This window comes from Manis pentadactyla, chromosome 12, assembly GCF_030020395.1.
Source record: "Manis pentadactyla isolate mManPen7 chromosome 12, mManPen7.hap1, whole genome shotgun sequence".
Lineage (NCBI taxonomy): Eukaryota > Metazoa > Chordata > Mammalia > Pholidota > Manidae > Manis > Manis pentadactyla.
In genome coordinates, this window is record NC_080030.1 from 20,566,018 (window position 1) to 20,580,395 (window position 14,378).

Here is a 14,378-nt window from a genome sequence, read left to right on the forward strand (position 1 = left end):
CGACGCTGGCGGCGGGGAGGGGAGGGGAGGGGAGGGGAGGGGAGGGGCGGCGCGCACGCCAGGCATCGCCAGCGGAGCGCCGAAGACGGTTGCGCGTCGGTGGCCCGCTTCGCGTCAGTCGGTCATGGGGCGGCCGCCCAGCGCCGCGGCGGGGGCGGCGGGGCGCGGGGCGCGGGGCTCCGGCTGAGCCGGCGGAGGCAGCTGCGCGGCGGCGGCGGCGCGGGAGCCGGAGCCGCCTGGGATGCTGAGTGAGCGCGGACCTCGCGGGCTTCGGCCGGGGGAGGGCGCGGGCCTGAGGGCCCCCCTGGCGGCGCGGGAGCGTGTGGTCGGGCCCCGGGGCGCGGCCGGCTGCCGCGGAGGGCCCCGAGCTGCCAGGTGCCCGCGGGGCGCGCGCGGTGCCCGCGCAGCCCGGACTCCCGGAAGCGCGCCGCAGAGGGCGGCGGTCCCCGGCGGGTGGCGGGTCCCCGGCGCTGGGGGCCTCGTAGACTTGGCGGGAAGCTTTGTGCGCCCCTCCCGTCAGCTGCCAAAGTGTCGTTGCGACGCGGACCTGCAGCTGGCAGGGCTCGGGGCTCGGAAGGCGGATCTGCTAACCGCGTGAGGCGTCCGCCCCCAGTTACCTAAACTCTGACCTTGCAGTTGAAAATCTTGGAGGGGGTGCTCGCGCCAATGAGCCCTTCTTTGGGCCCCGCGCGGGGAGCACCGGGCCGGGCGCAGTTCGCCTCCTGCTGGGGCAGAGGAGTGCGCGTATGATGGGCCTGAGTGGGGGGAGAAGGGCGGGCGGCGTCCCTGGTCAGCCCTGGGCGCAGCCCTGCTTCAGAGTCGGGTGGGAAGGGGACCGTGAGTCACATTTTTAAACTCCGAGGAGCCTCACGTAGTGGATGCGGTTGGACGATTACACAAGGCTGAAGGTGGAGACCATGGAATTGTCCGTGTAACCTCTGCAAGCCTTAGCTTCCTCTTCTCTACAATGAGGTGATGATGGCTGAAGACTTAAAGTGGACCTATTAACGGGTACCATGAGAAAAAATGACAGTGTATGTGAAAATGCCTGGCATATATAAAGCCCTCTGTAAATATTACTTATCTATTATAATTATCTTTTTTGCAAAATATCTTCTAGATTCCTTATAGGCCTAATTTTTGTGTGTTAAGTGTGAAGCAGACAGACTTTGATTTTTCTTATTACAAATCCTCTCTGCCTTGAAAAAAAATCAATGTTAAAGTAGAAAACTAAAAGGTAGGCTTGCCCTGAGCGTTTTTATTTGTCATCGACGTAAATCAGATCCGTGTGCTTGGAAATAGTTTCCTTGCTCCCGCTTCTAAATGTGACGTTTGTGTGCTTCTGTCACTGAAACCAGATAAAGCCTTCACTTAACCAATCGGTGACTGGCTTTTTGGCATTTGTTTTTGCAAACAGACGTCTTTTCATAACACCTGTAAAGGACATCTCTGGAAACGGGGGAGGGGGGGAGTGAGGGGGAGTTGGTTTTGATGACTCCTTTTAGCTGGAAGGAGCCTTAGGATCTTGGGTAAGCCTCCATTACTCTGTGCACAGCGCTGGAAACCAAGTTTCCAGCCCACCTTCTCAGGTGTAACAGTTCTGATCATTCTCCCAACAAGCACCTGGCAAGCCTTCACCATTATGTCCCCCAAGAAGCCCCTCATCTAATGGAGAACCCTTTGAGCAAGGAGCAGGAAACTGTAAGGGTAAGAGCTCAGACCCTGCAGCCACGTGGCCTGGGTGCCCATACTGTTCCAGAACCTTGGCATGGTGTCTGGCATCTTGGGGCCTCAGGTTTCCCATCTGAAGAATGTTACCTGGCTCGTTTGTAGGCACGGTGAGAATGACGATAGAGGTTTGCTCCTGCGTTTGGTGGGTGGAGGGGGCGGTGCTCAAGCAAGCTTTGGGGAGGAAGGGGTGCCAGTATGTGGGTGCCTCCAGTTAATGGAGGGGACTTGATCAAAGCCCCAGGGGTGAGAATGCAGGGTGGTACCCACCAGTCAGTTAAAAGCAAAAGTATCGATAGCATCAAATTAGCTTTTTGGAAGATTATGCCTGCAGCGGTGTGGAGTCAGGCGCACAGGAAGGCAGGCCCATTCGCTTGTCCTGGCAGCTTCATGCCTGCCTATGACTCCAAAGGGAAAATGGCTACTGAGCAGAGACAAATATTTTAATCCAAATTTGGAAGCTTAGCATATACAGAAGGCATGAAGAAACCCTTAGCTTGTTCCAGGCAGCCTCCCCTCTTAAAAGTTATCTTCAAGGATATGCTGTACACACCTAATTATAAGGTGAGGTTCCCCCAAAAATATCCCTCTAAAAAGAGGGTGTCACCACACGTTCAAGTCTCTCCTACTACAAGGGCACTCTCAGGTACACTGTTTCTAGTAAGATGCTGTTTAGGAAATACATATTAGGCTGCGACAACCTCCGTTTATGCAGTCAATCAATACAGCCAGTCATAAATTAAAAACAGTTCTGCTCACCTGCATGGTTATTGAGATTACCAGTGAGCGCATTGCGTATGGATTTGAGAAGAGCTCCATCATAGCTGATCTGATAGATACACAAGTGACGTGCTCTAGAAAACCGAGTGTGATGACTGAGAGTGGCTAAGGTGACCTCAGAGACCACCGGTATTGAAGATGACAGTGACTAGCTGGAGTAAAATTGTTTCATGAATTAATGTGTCATGTTGTTTAATGTATCTTTAAGTACATGTACGTAAGTTAAAGATTAAGCAGACATTTGACTATTGCATCTATTATTCTCAAAGTTTTCTTTTTCCTTAAGTTGACCAAAATATTTTCTTATTTTTCTCCCTGCAAGGGTTAAGGTTGTGTTAGGTTTGGCCTTACCTCTTAGTTGGACCTTTTTCAGAAATAACTGCTGCTCTGTTTCTCTGCTGAAGCAAATTTCTTTTTCTTTTCTCATTTTTTACCTTCAAGGAGATTTAAAGAATATGTACTGTCAGGGTTTGGAAAACTCTACAGGGAACTTCCATTCATTCTTCATTTAGTACTCACATAAGAATCCTAGTAGGATGTATTGAAATGTATCTCTGTCTGGTAATAATAGAAGGTAGCTCTTGTTTTTACTAACAAAATAGTAACTTTTGGAGATTTGGTGATTTAGTAATCAGAAGTGCTCTGCAAAACGTTGTGAATTAACATTTTTTAAACTAAAATGCTGATGCCTTAGTTTCTCAAGGTGATACCATGCTCTGGAACTGTGTTACCCAATACAGTAACTACTGCCCACATGTAGTTCCTTAACTTAAATGTGATGTAGATGAAAAATTCAGTTCCTCTGTCATGCTTGCCACAGTTTAATTGCTCATAGCCCTGTGTGTGGCAGACCTAGAACATTTCCATTATTGCAGAAAGTCTGATTGGGCAGTACTACTCCAGAATGTAAAATTGAAGATCATTCCTCTCAGAGATACACACGTAAATATTTTTATGTCGTTAAAGTGTCTCCAAAAACCTCCCTTACTGCATTTGAATTCAGCCTCAGGAAGAATGATAAGCATAGGAAAATATTTTCCTCCTCATTCTCTGAGAGCAAAACAGCCTGTTTCTTCTGCCTAAACTGGTGTTTGCCAATAGAACATACATGGAAGTTTTCTTTATGAAGTCAAATGTAGTAAATACTGTAGGTATCCATTCAGTAGATTGTGCCATACTCTCTATTGCATGTTAATAAGGTTTTGTATAGAGATGATTTTCTGTGCTGTAAAACAGGATTAAAGAAGGAATCAAATATTTGTGGTTCATGAAAATCCAGAAAAGTCATGGTCCTGGGTAAACTGTTATGAATTCCAAACAGAAGCTAGACAACACTAACTGAATTTTATTATATCATTTAATTAAGGTATCATTATTATTCAATCTTACAAAGGTTTCACATGAGAAACATTGTGGTCTCAACATTTACCCATATTATCAAGTCTCCCCCACCCCATTGCAGTCACTAACCATCAGCGTAGTGAGATGCTCTAGAGTCACTACTTCTCTGTTCCATGCTGAACTGCCTTCCCCGCAATCTACCTATATTGAACACTCACTTTATTTTTAATGTGAGTTTCAGAGATAGGATAAGTCCCGTCCCCCAGGAATGCTCCATCTGTCTGGGGGCACTAAAGAGCAGCGATGGCAGGAATGGGAGCCTGCACAGGTCGGCGGGAGAGGGGGGGCAGCTTTAAGCTTGGGAGTGACATAATCAGATTAGTCTTTTACTCTGGCTGCATTCTGAGGGTGGTTTGAAGTAGGGCCAGAGGTGGGAGGGTATCGGAGTAGCCCAGCTGAGAAGTGATTTGTGCCATCAAATCGCAGCAGTGAGGATGGGTCAGGTAACAGCAATAGCTCCAAGAGGGAGTTGGCACTGCTCAGGAGTGAAAGGGAGTATGAGAAACAAATCTGAAGATGATGGCTGGGTTTTTTTGTTTAGTGGTGGATGATGGCATCATTCAGCTCGCTGGGAAAACTAAGAGAAGGATGAGGTTTTTGAAGGAAGATACGTTTGAGCACTCTGAATTTCAGATGTTTGCAGCATCCAGGTAGGAATGTCCTGTAGACTTGAGCTGAGGAAGAGGGTCTGACTGGAGACTGTGTAAGTCACGTGGTGATGGAGGGAATGTGAAGAATGAGCAGCAGACCAGGAATGAAAGCAGGGAAGCCAGAAGACATGCTTGCAAGGGGGGGGTGACCAAGGGAGAGAGTCCCGAGGGCAGCAGGAGAATGTGAAACTGACCGATTTGGCAGGAGTTGAGGTATCTCCAGTGTTAGTAAGGAGCCCTCCCGGAGGCAGGAAGCAGGATCAGCCGGCTGGGTCAGGAGACTGGTGCAGGTTTGGAAGGCTTGGGTGGGAAGCGGTCAGAAAAGAAAGTAGTTGGTGAGAAAACACTCCCGGAACAGCACGGGACAGCACGGCTGCCCCAGCAATCGCTGGCCCTGCCCCCAGCCCCACCTACCCCCAGTTAAAACCCCTCCAGGTTCTACATTGCATCCTGAGCCCCCAGCTCCGAGCCTTACTCATGTGCCACAAGGACACGGTGAGAAAGAGCACAGCTTCTAGTTCACATGTGCTCCTGTCATTCTGTGTCTGAGCAAAGACTGAATATGAAAGGCCATCATAACTTTGAAACTACACAAAGTGTTACTTTAACAATAATGTGGCTCATTTTTCATCTATATTTTTGCAAAGGTAATCGAACATACTTCATGATGGTTAATGCAAAAGCTAGATTTTTTGGATTCTACATAGTGTGACCTTTTACTAGATACTTCAACTATTTAGACTACTGCAAATAAAGAGAACTAATATTTGAGTACCTAATAGGCGCTCTGCATGACATCTTTTAACAGAAAATGCAAGATTTTTATCTGTTTTAAAGTTAGTTTACAATTAGAAAAAAATGCATTTACGTAAAAACATGTTTCTAAAAACACCTAACCACCTTTCAGTAGACGCAGCTGACTTGAGGATGTCTGTGATGGTGAGTTTGCCTGGATATACTTATTTTGTGTTCACCCACACTCAGAGCTGCTGTGTTATCCGGGGGCACTGTCCATGAGTATTCTGTTGGCATTTCGAGGAGTTGTGTGTACCAGCCAGTGAAGTGGGCTGAGGGTGTCTCAGGCACCCCTCCACCAACTCCAGGCATTTGCACATAAGTGGGTGGGGTTAGGGCGCAGTCTGTACCCAGTGAAGGGATCTCCTCAGCTACAGTCCCATAGGATTATCACCATTTTAAGAGTGTGCCTGGGTTCCCTGTGTCTTTGCCTCCCCATATTTCTGTAGTTAAGTATTAAGAGTGTGGCCGTGGTTTTTCCTGAGCATTTGTTACTTTGAGACAGGCAGATGATCATGTCCTGATTTTATATAGCCGTTTTGTTGAAGTATTAAACAGTAGGCAACTGTTGACATATGAGAAATAGATCCATTTTGTGTCCCAATCCTTATTTAATTTCCAGAAGTACTAATAATATGAGGAGAAAATATGTGATCATCTATTTTACCTTTAAAAGTTATTATGGAAAGTGAAAATTGTTAGAAATCCTGAAATTTTAACAAAGGTATATTCAAACTCAATTTAAACTTAAAAGATTTTATAATTATGGGAAAATCCAAACAGTTAACTTGAAATTGTAATGTTGGTCTCATGTCTGAGTCTCTCAAAAGACAGGTCTGTTTTAAAGAGTCCTTTTTTTTTTTTTTTTTTTTTTGCATGTCCACTTATGGATATTAGTACTATGGAAATAGTCGAGGGAAGGGAACTGATTTCTCTCCAAATTCTTGTCATCAGTCATTATTTCGTTTGAAATATGTGTGCGTTGGAATCACATCCAGTGAAGTCAATTGGATCCTGTCTCTGGATTTCAGTTGGATGTGGTTGTAAAGAGAGTTGCTGGTGGCCGTCCTGCCCTCAAGGCCCTTGACCCTGCACGAGGCTCACTGCCCACCATCGGGGAAGGTCCCTTGTGTAAAAGGTGGTTTGGATTCAGAGAAACTGCCATTTGGGGGCAGCTGCTTTGGGAAAATTCATCAGAATCAATATTTGCAAACAGGGTTCCTAGCAGGGTGGCCAGGGCTTATATACTCTTGTTCCTTCTCAAGTCTTTTCTGCTTATTCTTCCAAAACTTCCATTTTTCCCCTCCCGCTCAGACGTGCCTACACATTGTCCCACCCGGAGGACACTGTGTCATACCAGGATCAGTTCCCTCTGTCGGTTTTCCTGTGTCTTCCACGTGCTCAGGTTTTTTCCTGAGAGAGGAGATCACTCTCCCCCATCCCATTTGGAACACTAAGGGGGACACATGGATATGAGCATGTGTTCCCATGGCAACAAGAGATGGGCAGTAAGACATCTGGGGAAGTTTAAGTCTCAGCTAAAATGAGAGGAATTGGGCTACTTCCGAAGAGTTTACAGTCTAGGGTTCTTAAAATTAGATAAAAAGCAGCTTTAGCAGGCAGTGTAGGGGTGTGTGGTGGTGAGGGCAGAGGAAGCCAGTTGGATTGACTAGTCCCAGCTTTAGGTCAAAGGGTGCAAGGGCAACACTGCCGCAGGCTCTATATGCATTTACAGTTTTTTCTCTAAATGTAACGCTGAATCAGAATTGCCAGGGCTGAAATCAATACATGCACACTCACAGGAGATTTTTATGTGTAGCCAGGTTAGAGAGCCATAGAGAATCACTGATACAGTCAAACCCATGCAGGTGTAGTGCTGACTACATCTTCCTTTGTGGACAGGTGGACGAATGCTTAGAGCAGGAATCCCCAGTTCAACGTATCAGAATGTTTTGAACTCTCTTTGGTAATCCAGAAAGTGAATGCATAGACAACCTTTCTATACACATCGTTTAAAATATTTATGGTGTCCTAACATTTTATATTCAAATGTAGATGCATATGTTTTAATGTATGTGTTTCCAGCCTTCATTGTTTGCACCGCTGTGTGACTTTCAGAGAACTGAAAAATACATCTTCAGAGTATATTTTTAAATGGCTACCACTAATCAGTTGGGAAGTAAAGGACTATTTGCAGATTGTTTTGGAACAATTTGTTGCTACAGTATGTAGGTAAAACAATTTGATTATTCACTGCACATTCCATACTAAAAGAAACTGCAGATGGATCAAAATTGGATACAAATTAACTTTTTTTTTTAAAGCAAAAAATAAATAGCAGACTTTTGGAGTGGGGGGAGTTTAAAATCTTAAAAAAGAATGGAGATACATCCAACTAAATGACCAGAAGCAGATCTTCCACATACAAAAAGCTGGAAGCTGGAAGCCCTTGATTTAGAGACTGTTACTCTGATGGGAACAATCACATGTGTATTGATGATGTCGTATGCGTTCCAAGATGGACACCATGTTTTGGTTTTGGAAGGAGGAAATCTTTTCTCATGACAGAGTGGATCTAGAAAATTCATCCAGCTGCCCCTTGTCATCTCACGGGCAGGCTTCTTTACTTATGGCAAAGCAGTGTTTGTGGCCTCTGGCCATATCAGGGGTTCCTGCCATTCTTAATAATAAATTTAGTAGTCAAGGAAAATAGTCCTTTTTGAGGGGAACTCTCAAATTAGCTGGAATTATCAAAAGTAACTCACCCTGTTTGGCATACGTCCTGCCATCTTCCTTGCCTTTCTTACAAGAATTCATGAGACGTTCCAACACCTGTACATAACCCTCTTACCATTTTGAAGCTCTTCTGTACCCACAGGACAGAATAAAGAGGGAATGAGAGAAATAATATGATACAAATGAAAACCCAACGCCCAAAATCTCAACGTAGTGCTGGTAGCCTTTTCCTGACTATTAAGAAGAGGCATAGCATTCCTTTTCCCCATTATTCTTACTTTCTCAACACCTGTTTCTCTGGCTTCTGAATGTCTCAGGTCTTTGTGTACAGCCTCCCGCCTGCTTTTTTGGCTGGTTGGCTGCTGATGACTCCTCCCTCACAGAGGAGGCAGGCGAAGTAAAAGGCCCTGGGGTTCAGCTGGTCCGGTTTGCTCTTGTTAGCCTCTCTAATGAGAAGTTCCATCAGGCCGATTGAGATCATGGTAAACCGAGTCTGAGAGTGATCTATGGGGTTTCATTATTCACACTATTACTCTTTTCTGTGATTGGTGTGGGCTGTATTATCATTGGAAACATAGACACAATGGAAGACAGCACCAGACTGGTAATTTAGGAACTTGGGTTTTGTTCTTAACTAGGTCACGTAGCTAGACTTGTGGCTCGGCTTTCCCTCCTCATTTTGCTCGCCTGTGATGTCCTGGTCGGACCAGATGGTCTGTCGGGGCCCTTACAGCTCTGTGGTTCCCTGGCTAGGTCATGAAGCGAGTGCGCACCGAGCAGATTCAGATGGCCGTGTCCTGCTACCTCAAACGCCGGCAGTACGTGGACTCGGACGGGGCCCTGAAGCAAGGGCTGCGGCTGTCACAGACTGCCGAGGAGATGGCGGCCAACCTCACAGGTAACCGTGCGGGCCGCCCCTGGAGGTCATGCCTGAGGGAGCCAGCCGGCCGTCCAGCATCCCCAACGGGCAGCACCGGATGGATGACTGGTGATGGCCTCAGAAATGCCACCTGTCCATCACAGCCATACTAAAATGCCACTTCTAAACACCTCCTTATGCAGGATGTCATAATATAATATGATTATGATTTTAGAAGGAATGTAGTCCTCCTACAAACTATTATCCTACAAGGCCCCCATGGGGCCAGGGTTTCTGTCCCTTCTCCTGTAGCCCAGACCCTAGCCCATGATGTCAGGTTTGCCGGGCGAATTATTACTGAGGGTCTGGAGTTGGAAATACTGGCCTCATAGATAGGTTCCTGAGGTTTTTATTATTTGCTTTCATTTTTTTGCTGTTGCTCATGTCAAAACTGGATTTGTTTTTAGAAAAATTTGTCTTGAATCCGTCTGGAATAATAAATAGCTGTTACTCAGCTGGTTTGTGAGTTTGGGGTTTTTTCATGATGCAATTTTCTTACATTGAATCTGTGCACTGGAGATTTTGGAAAAACTCTTCAGGGTGATGGTGTGCTGCTTTCCCAGCTCTGGGTAGAGGTCAAGGTGGCAGTGCCCTCCCTGGCCCGGCCCTGGTCCCTCGTCTCCACCTAGCCTGGACTCCGGTTCGTCTTTGTTCCTGTGCTGCCTTCTGCCCTTCTAAGCACCTGTCACCACCTACTCCATCCCTTAATGGTTTTACCCTCCTGACCGGGAGGACCAGCCACTTCAGTTTCTTATCACCTTCAAAGATTCTTCAGCCCTGAATCCATCCCATTCTTTTGTTCCTTCAGACCCTGACGAGAACAACACAAGAACAGGGCCAGATGATGGACTTGGACTAGATTAATAAATGCCCTACTGTCTCTGAAGGATGGTGAACGTACAAAGCCAGAGTAATTCCTTCTAATACCACAGCATTTAATGTGCATTAATAATCTGCCGCCCTGTGTTCATGAGAACCTGGGGCCAGTGATTCTGTGCTGTTGATAGAAAATAGGAGCAAGCACTATTAAATAGCCTTTCAGAATTTCACTTTTCCGAGCTGTCTTAGTTCAGATATAATGTTTTATTAGGGCAGCCACTGCTGTTCCTGGAAAACTACCAGGAAAGGTGAGAAACATGAAATTATCATAAGATTTTGTCCTAGGTCTTTCTGTTAATTAAGTAATCTGAATAAATGTGCCTTTATTCAGCTGCCCTGTACTGAACATCTGTTGTAGGCCAGACGCTGAAAAGTTCTGGAAATAACTAAAATTTGATCCCAGCTCCTGAGGAGCTTCACACGGTAGTCAGGAAGTGAGATGGACATCAGTCATGTTAGAGGGTCTGATGTGAGGGGGGCACCTCGGGTTCTATAGGAGCAATGAAGACGGCCATCTAACTCAGCCTGGCAGGTCCGGAAGAGCTTCCCAAAGGACTTGTGGGTTCTGGTATATGGTCAGGGGTCCGTAAACAGAAGGAATAAGCTGAGATTCAAAAGAACCTCTAGAAGCTTCCTGGGCGACACAGCCACCAAGGGGATCTTTCGAAAATCCACACTGGGCAGCTCGGACACCCAGCCACCTCCTCTCTCCTCCCATAACCACAAAATGGATAAGGGAGTTTTGGGGGGTTTTTTGGAAAGTATGTACTCGCAGAATAGAGATTGAGTGCATGCTTGTGTGCTGAATACTGAGGCTTCAGTCTTTTCCTCCCTTGACCCGTACCCCCACGAAAGTGACAGCGATCCCTCCCTGGTGCATCTGACCTGCCCGGGGGCACTGCCCGTGTCGTCCCAGGCGATGAGAGCAGAGTTTGCGTCAGTTCTGCAGCGCTTCCCTTTCCGCTGTGAGGGAAACTGACCCACTTGCGTGAAAAACAGAGACGGAAAGTAACAGAAGAGACTCAGAGAATCGAAGAGCAGAGAGGAAAACCAGAAATACCGTCACTGATAACCTCAGAACTAGAAGAGAATGGTCTTTTTTTAATAAAAAGAAAAAGAGAGACATTCAGAGAACCAGAACTTTTGATACATGATAGTAAAACTGCAAAATCAGTAGAAGGCTTGCATGTCAAGGACGCGTCCCAGAAAGTAGGGGAGAAAGACAAAGAAATGGGACATGGGAGGGAAGATTAAAGGATCCATTCAGGTCTAACCTTGAAATAATAAAGAGTCCCAGAAAGAGAAAATAGAGAATCAACAAGATATTTCAAGAAAATTTCGCATAACTGATAGAGTTTCCAGATCAGGAAGGGCCACTAAGTTGCCAGCACAGTGCTTGAAAATAGATGGGCGCCCAGGTACATGATGGTGAAACATCTGGGCATGGGGTCAGACGCTTCCAGATGGGTCACTCATGGACTTACATGCCTGTCCTCTGCCATTCAGCTTGTTCATCCTGTATTTTGTATCTTTCATTCCTCTTTCATATTTTCTTGGGTATCAGGAGGGAGAGGAGATGCCTGTGTGTCGGTCTGTTACTTTTAACCAGAAGCCCCAACACACTTTGAAAATCTACTTGAGTGTCTGTTGCTATTGATGTACGTACGCTATTCCATCCGCCCTCCCACATGTTGGATTTACGGTTGTCTTTCCTGTCCCCCATCCGGTGGGGCTTGTCCTCACAGTTCAATCAGAATCTGGCTGTGCCAACGTTGTGTCTGCAGCCCCTTGCCAGGCCGAGCCCCAGCAATATGAAGTACAGTTTGGACGGCTGCGGAATTTTCTCACTGGTAAGTACTCAGCCCTAGGACCTTTTTCTTGTTCAGAAAGCACCATGCAAACTCCCCAGAACCTACTGTATTCTCGGTGTGGTGTAGGTACTGTCAAGTCAAGGGGAGTTTAACATCATCTTCACATTCAAACTTAGGATGTGTGGGAATGCCTGAGAGGGCTAAATCACGAGGTTACAGTTTGCAAAGGCCGGGCCCTAGGTGTTTCTGTCGCTGTTCTATCCATGGCCTTCGGCTCAGTGGCTGGCCTGGTGTGGTCGAAGTAAAAGCTGAAGCAGCCACAGGGAGAAACGGCCTTAAATGCAGTTTGTTTGAGATGTACGTGGTTGTCACCACGGATAATGTAGTATTGCCTCAAAATGAGCTTGTCCCCATTTTCCAAAAGCACAAGGCAGTAGTCCCTCTGAATCAGCAAGACAAAAAAATGAGAAGTTGGGACTGGTATCATGACCACTAAGACACAAAATCGCTCGATGTGAGTTCTAATCTGTCCTTCTGACTCACTGTATGACTTTTTAAATGGATCACTTTTTAAAAGCGGGGTTGTTTAGCCTTTTGGGGGCCTCTCTTTCCTCATGTGTGAAATGAAGAAGGCAACCCAGAGGCTGAAGCGAATGCTTTCACCCAGTCCCAGATGAGTGGTCACGATTCTAACGTGGGAAAGGTTCTCGGAATAGCAGGCCATGTCGTCTCTGGGGATCAATCAAAGTCCTTGTGTAATACTTCCTTTATACAAAACACCTTGAGATATAAGAAATACAAAACTTTCTCTCACCTAAGGGGGATTGAGAGCAATTAGCAAGTATTGGTTAGCGGGCAGTTGTTGTTGAAATATTTTGCAGTTGTTTTATTTTTCTGTTTTTATTTGAAAAATTCTCAAGTTAATCGTTTTTAATGGTAAAGATGCATATAAGGTGATGGATATATAAACCAAAATAATATACTTAAACCCTCTTAAAGTAAGTAGAAATAAATAATGTCACTTAGATCCTCAATGGTTAGTACTTTAAAGGAAAATCCACATTTCTTGTATTCTGTGGTTGGGGGAAATGGGCAAAATACTGCAGGAAGTAAAGGTGACAAGGTAAAAAAACCCTCAATAGGTTACCTTATCAGTGTCACAGATGTTGAGCGATGGCATTCATAGGCAGGGAGGAGTCTGTTAAATGGTTAAAAAAATGAAAAAGTCATGAAAATTAAAGGTTTAGTAAAAAGAGTCTATTATGTTTAAACTGGAAAGAAAGAACCTCCGTTAAGATCCTCACGTCATATGTATGTTAAATACCTCAGAACAGTGATCAGCCACTTTCCAGCCCCACTCAGGTTAAAAAAAAAAAAACACCAAGTTTATAAGAAGGATTTCATCGGGAGGTAAGCAAGAACTTGGAGATAAGTTATTTTTAATCATTGGCACTGGTTTTCGAGGCTTTAAGCAAAGAAAAGCAATTTAAATCCGTTTTTAGAAAGTTACTCTACCTGTTTTTTTTCCAGCAGGATTAAGTTTAAGCCTCCGTGGTAGATTTCTCTCGCCAGTAGGGGTGGAGAAGCTCGTTTAGAAAGAAATGACTCCCGTCTCTCAGTCCTCCTCGTTTGCCCTGTATCTATGCTGAGCACTGACTGCATGCCAGGCAAGATAGGCAGAAGAGCAGACCATCTAAGAAGGGAGGAAGACAAAGCCAGTGCAAAGCCCCAGCGCATCACAGAGACGCTGCAGGAACTCACGCTGTGGGGGGGGTTCTCGGCATGGCTGTGACCCACCTCCGTTACCAGGGACACTGAGATGCCCATTACACAGTGACATTATATAGATCTTTCTGTATTTTTTTTAATCACTGAAGTGGTAGCTATAATAAAATAGACTTACTGGGATAATTTTATTACAAGCTATGATGACTTTTTGCAGCGAAGAATTCATACATTTAATTGCTCACACACGTGATGTGCCCTGGTATGGATTTCTCTACTCGTCTCTCTCCCCCCAAATTTGTCCCTTTCGGCTGTTGATGTGTTCCTTAAATATTTCCCAGAGCTGTTAATGAAGAATAGCCACCACCTCCTTGTATTTGATGGTGCTGTTTTATTCCTAATACGTGGCACCTTCCTTTATTCTCTCCCCATAGTTTCCTTTGTTGAGAACTTTACATTTCCATAAATTGTAACCTGTCAACCCTCTGCTTTGTGATTTCTTAATCTTACTTCAAAACTGAGAAGGTTGTCTATTATTTTGCCTGTAATTTAACATTTTAACCCATTGGTCACAGGTTGTTTGGAGGGGGTGACTATATGTTTTCCTGACGGGCTGCTTTTCCTGCGACATTGTTTTCTGCTCTCAGGTCACTAAAGAACGTTCAGGCCAAGTCAAATGAACAAGTATTTCCTGAGCACTAAAATAAAGTGTAAGATGTAGTCATTCACCTAAATTGGAAGCTAATCCTAATATAAGAGGCCAAAAGTAAAAGTGTTTAAGTAAAATTTGAAAGTACAACCACTGACGTGAGCATCAGTCTGGAAGCAGTTGGCAGCTGCATCTGTAGGGTGAGTAGGGGGCCAGCCTACGCCCTGCAGTGCTTGAGAAACGAGGCGAGGACGGAGCGGGACCCAACAGTGTTGCCCGAAGCAGGGCTTGGTTCTGCTGTCAGG

The 14,378-nt window shown here is 45.6% G+C and overlaps 1 protein-coding gene across 4 annotated transcripts in view; it reads left to right on the forward strand.

Annotated features, from left to right (window-relative positions):
* Nucleotides 1–90: 90 nt before the first annotated feature.
* TAF5L (TATA-box binding protein associated factor 5 like) overlaps nt 91–14,378 on the forward strand; it is a 32,629-nt gene continuing 18,341 nt past the window's right edge. For 2 of the 4 annotated variants that reach the window (XR_008993132.1, XM_057490224.1), the window contains exons 1-3: nt 1,011–1,034; nt 8,844–8,988; nt 11,634–11,738. Coding sequence is in view for 3 of the 4 variants with exons in the window: in XM_057490224.1 (XP_057346207.1) it covers nt 1,017–1,034; nt 8,844–8,988; nt 11,634–11,738 (268 nt within the window). In the remaining variant the exon portion in view is untranslated. Of the gene's footprint in view, nt 249–303; nt 1,035–8,843; nt 8,989–11,633; nt 11,739–14,378 lie in introns of those variants that run through there. The other 2 variants (XM_036904635.2, XM_036904672.2) reach the window with 2 other exon arrangements.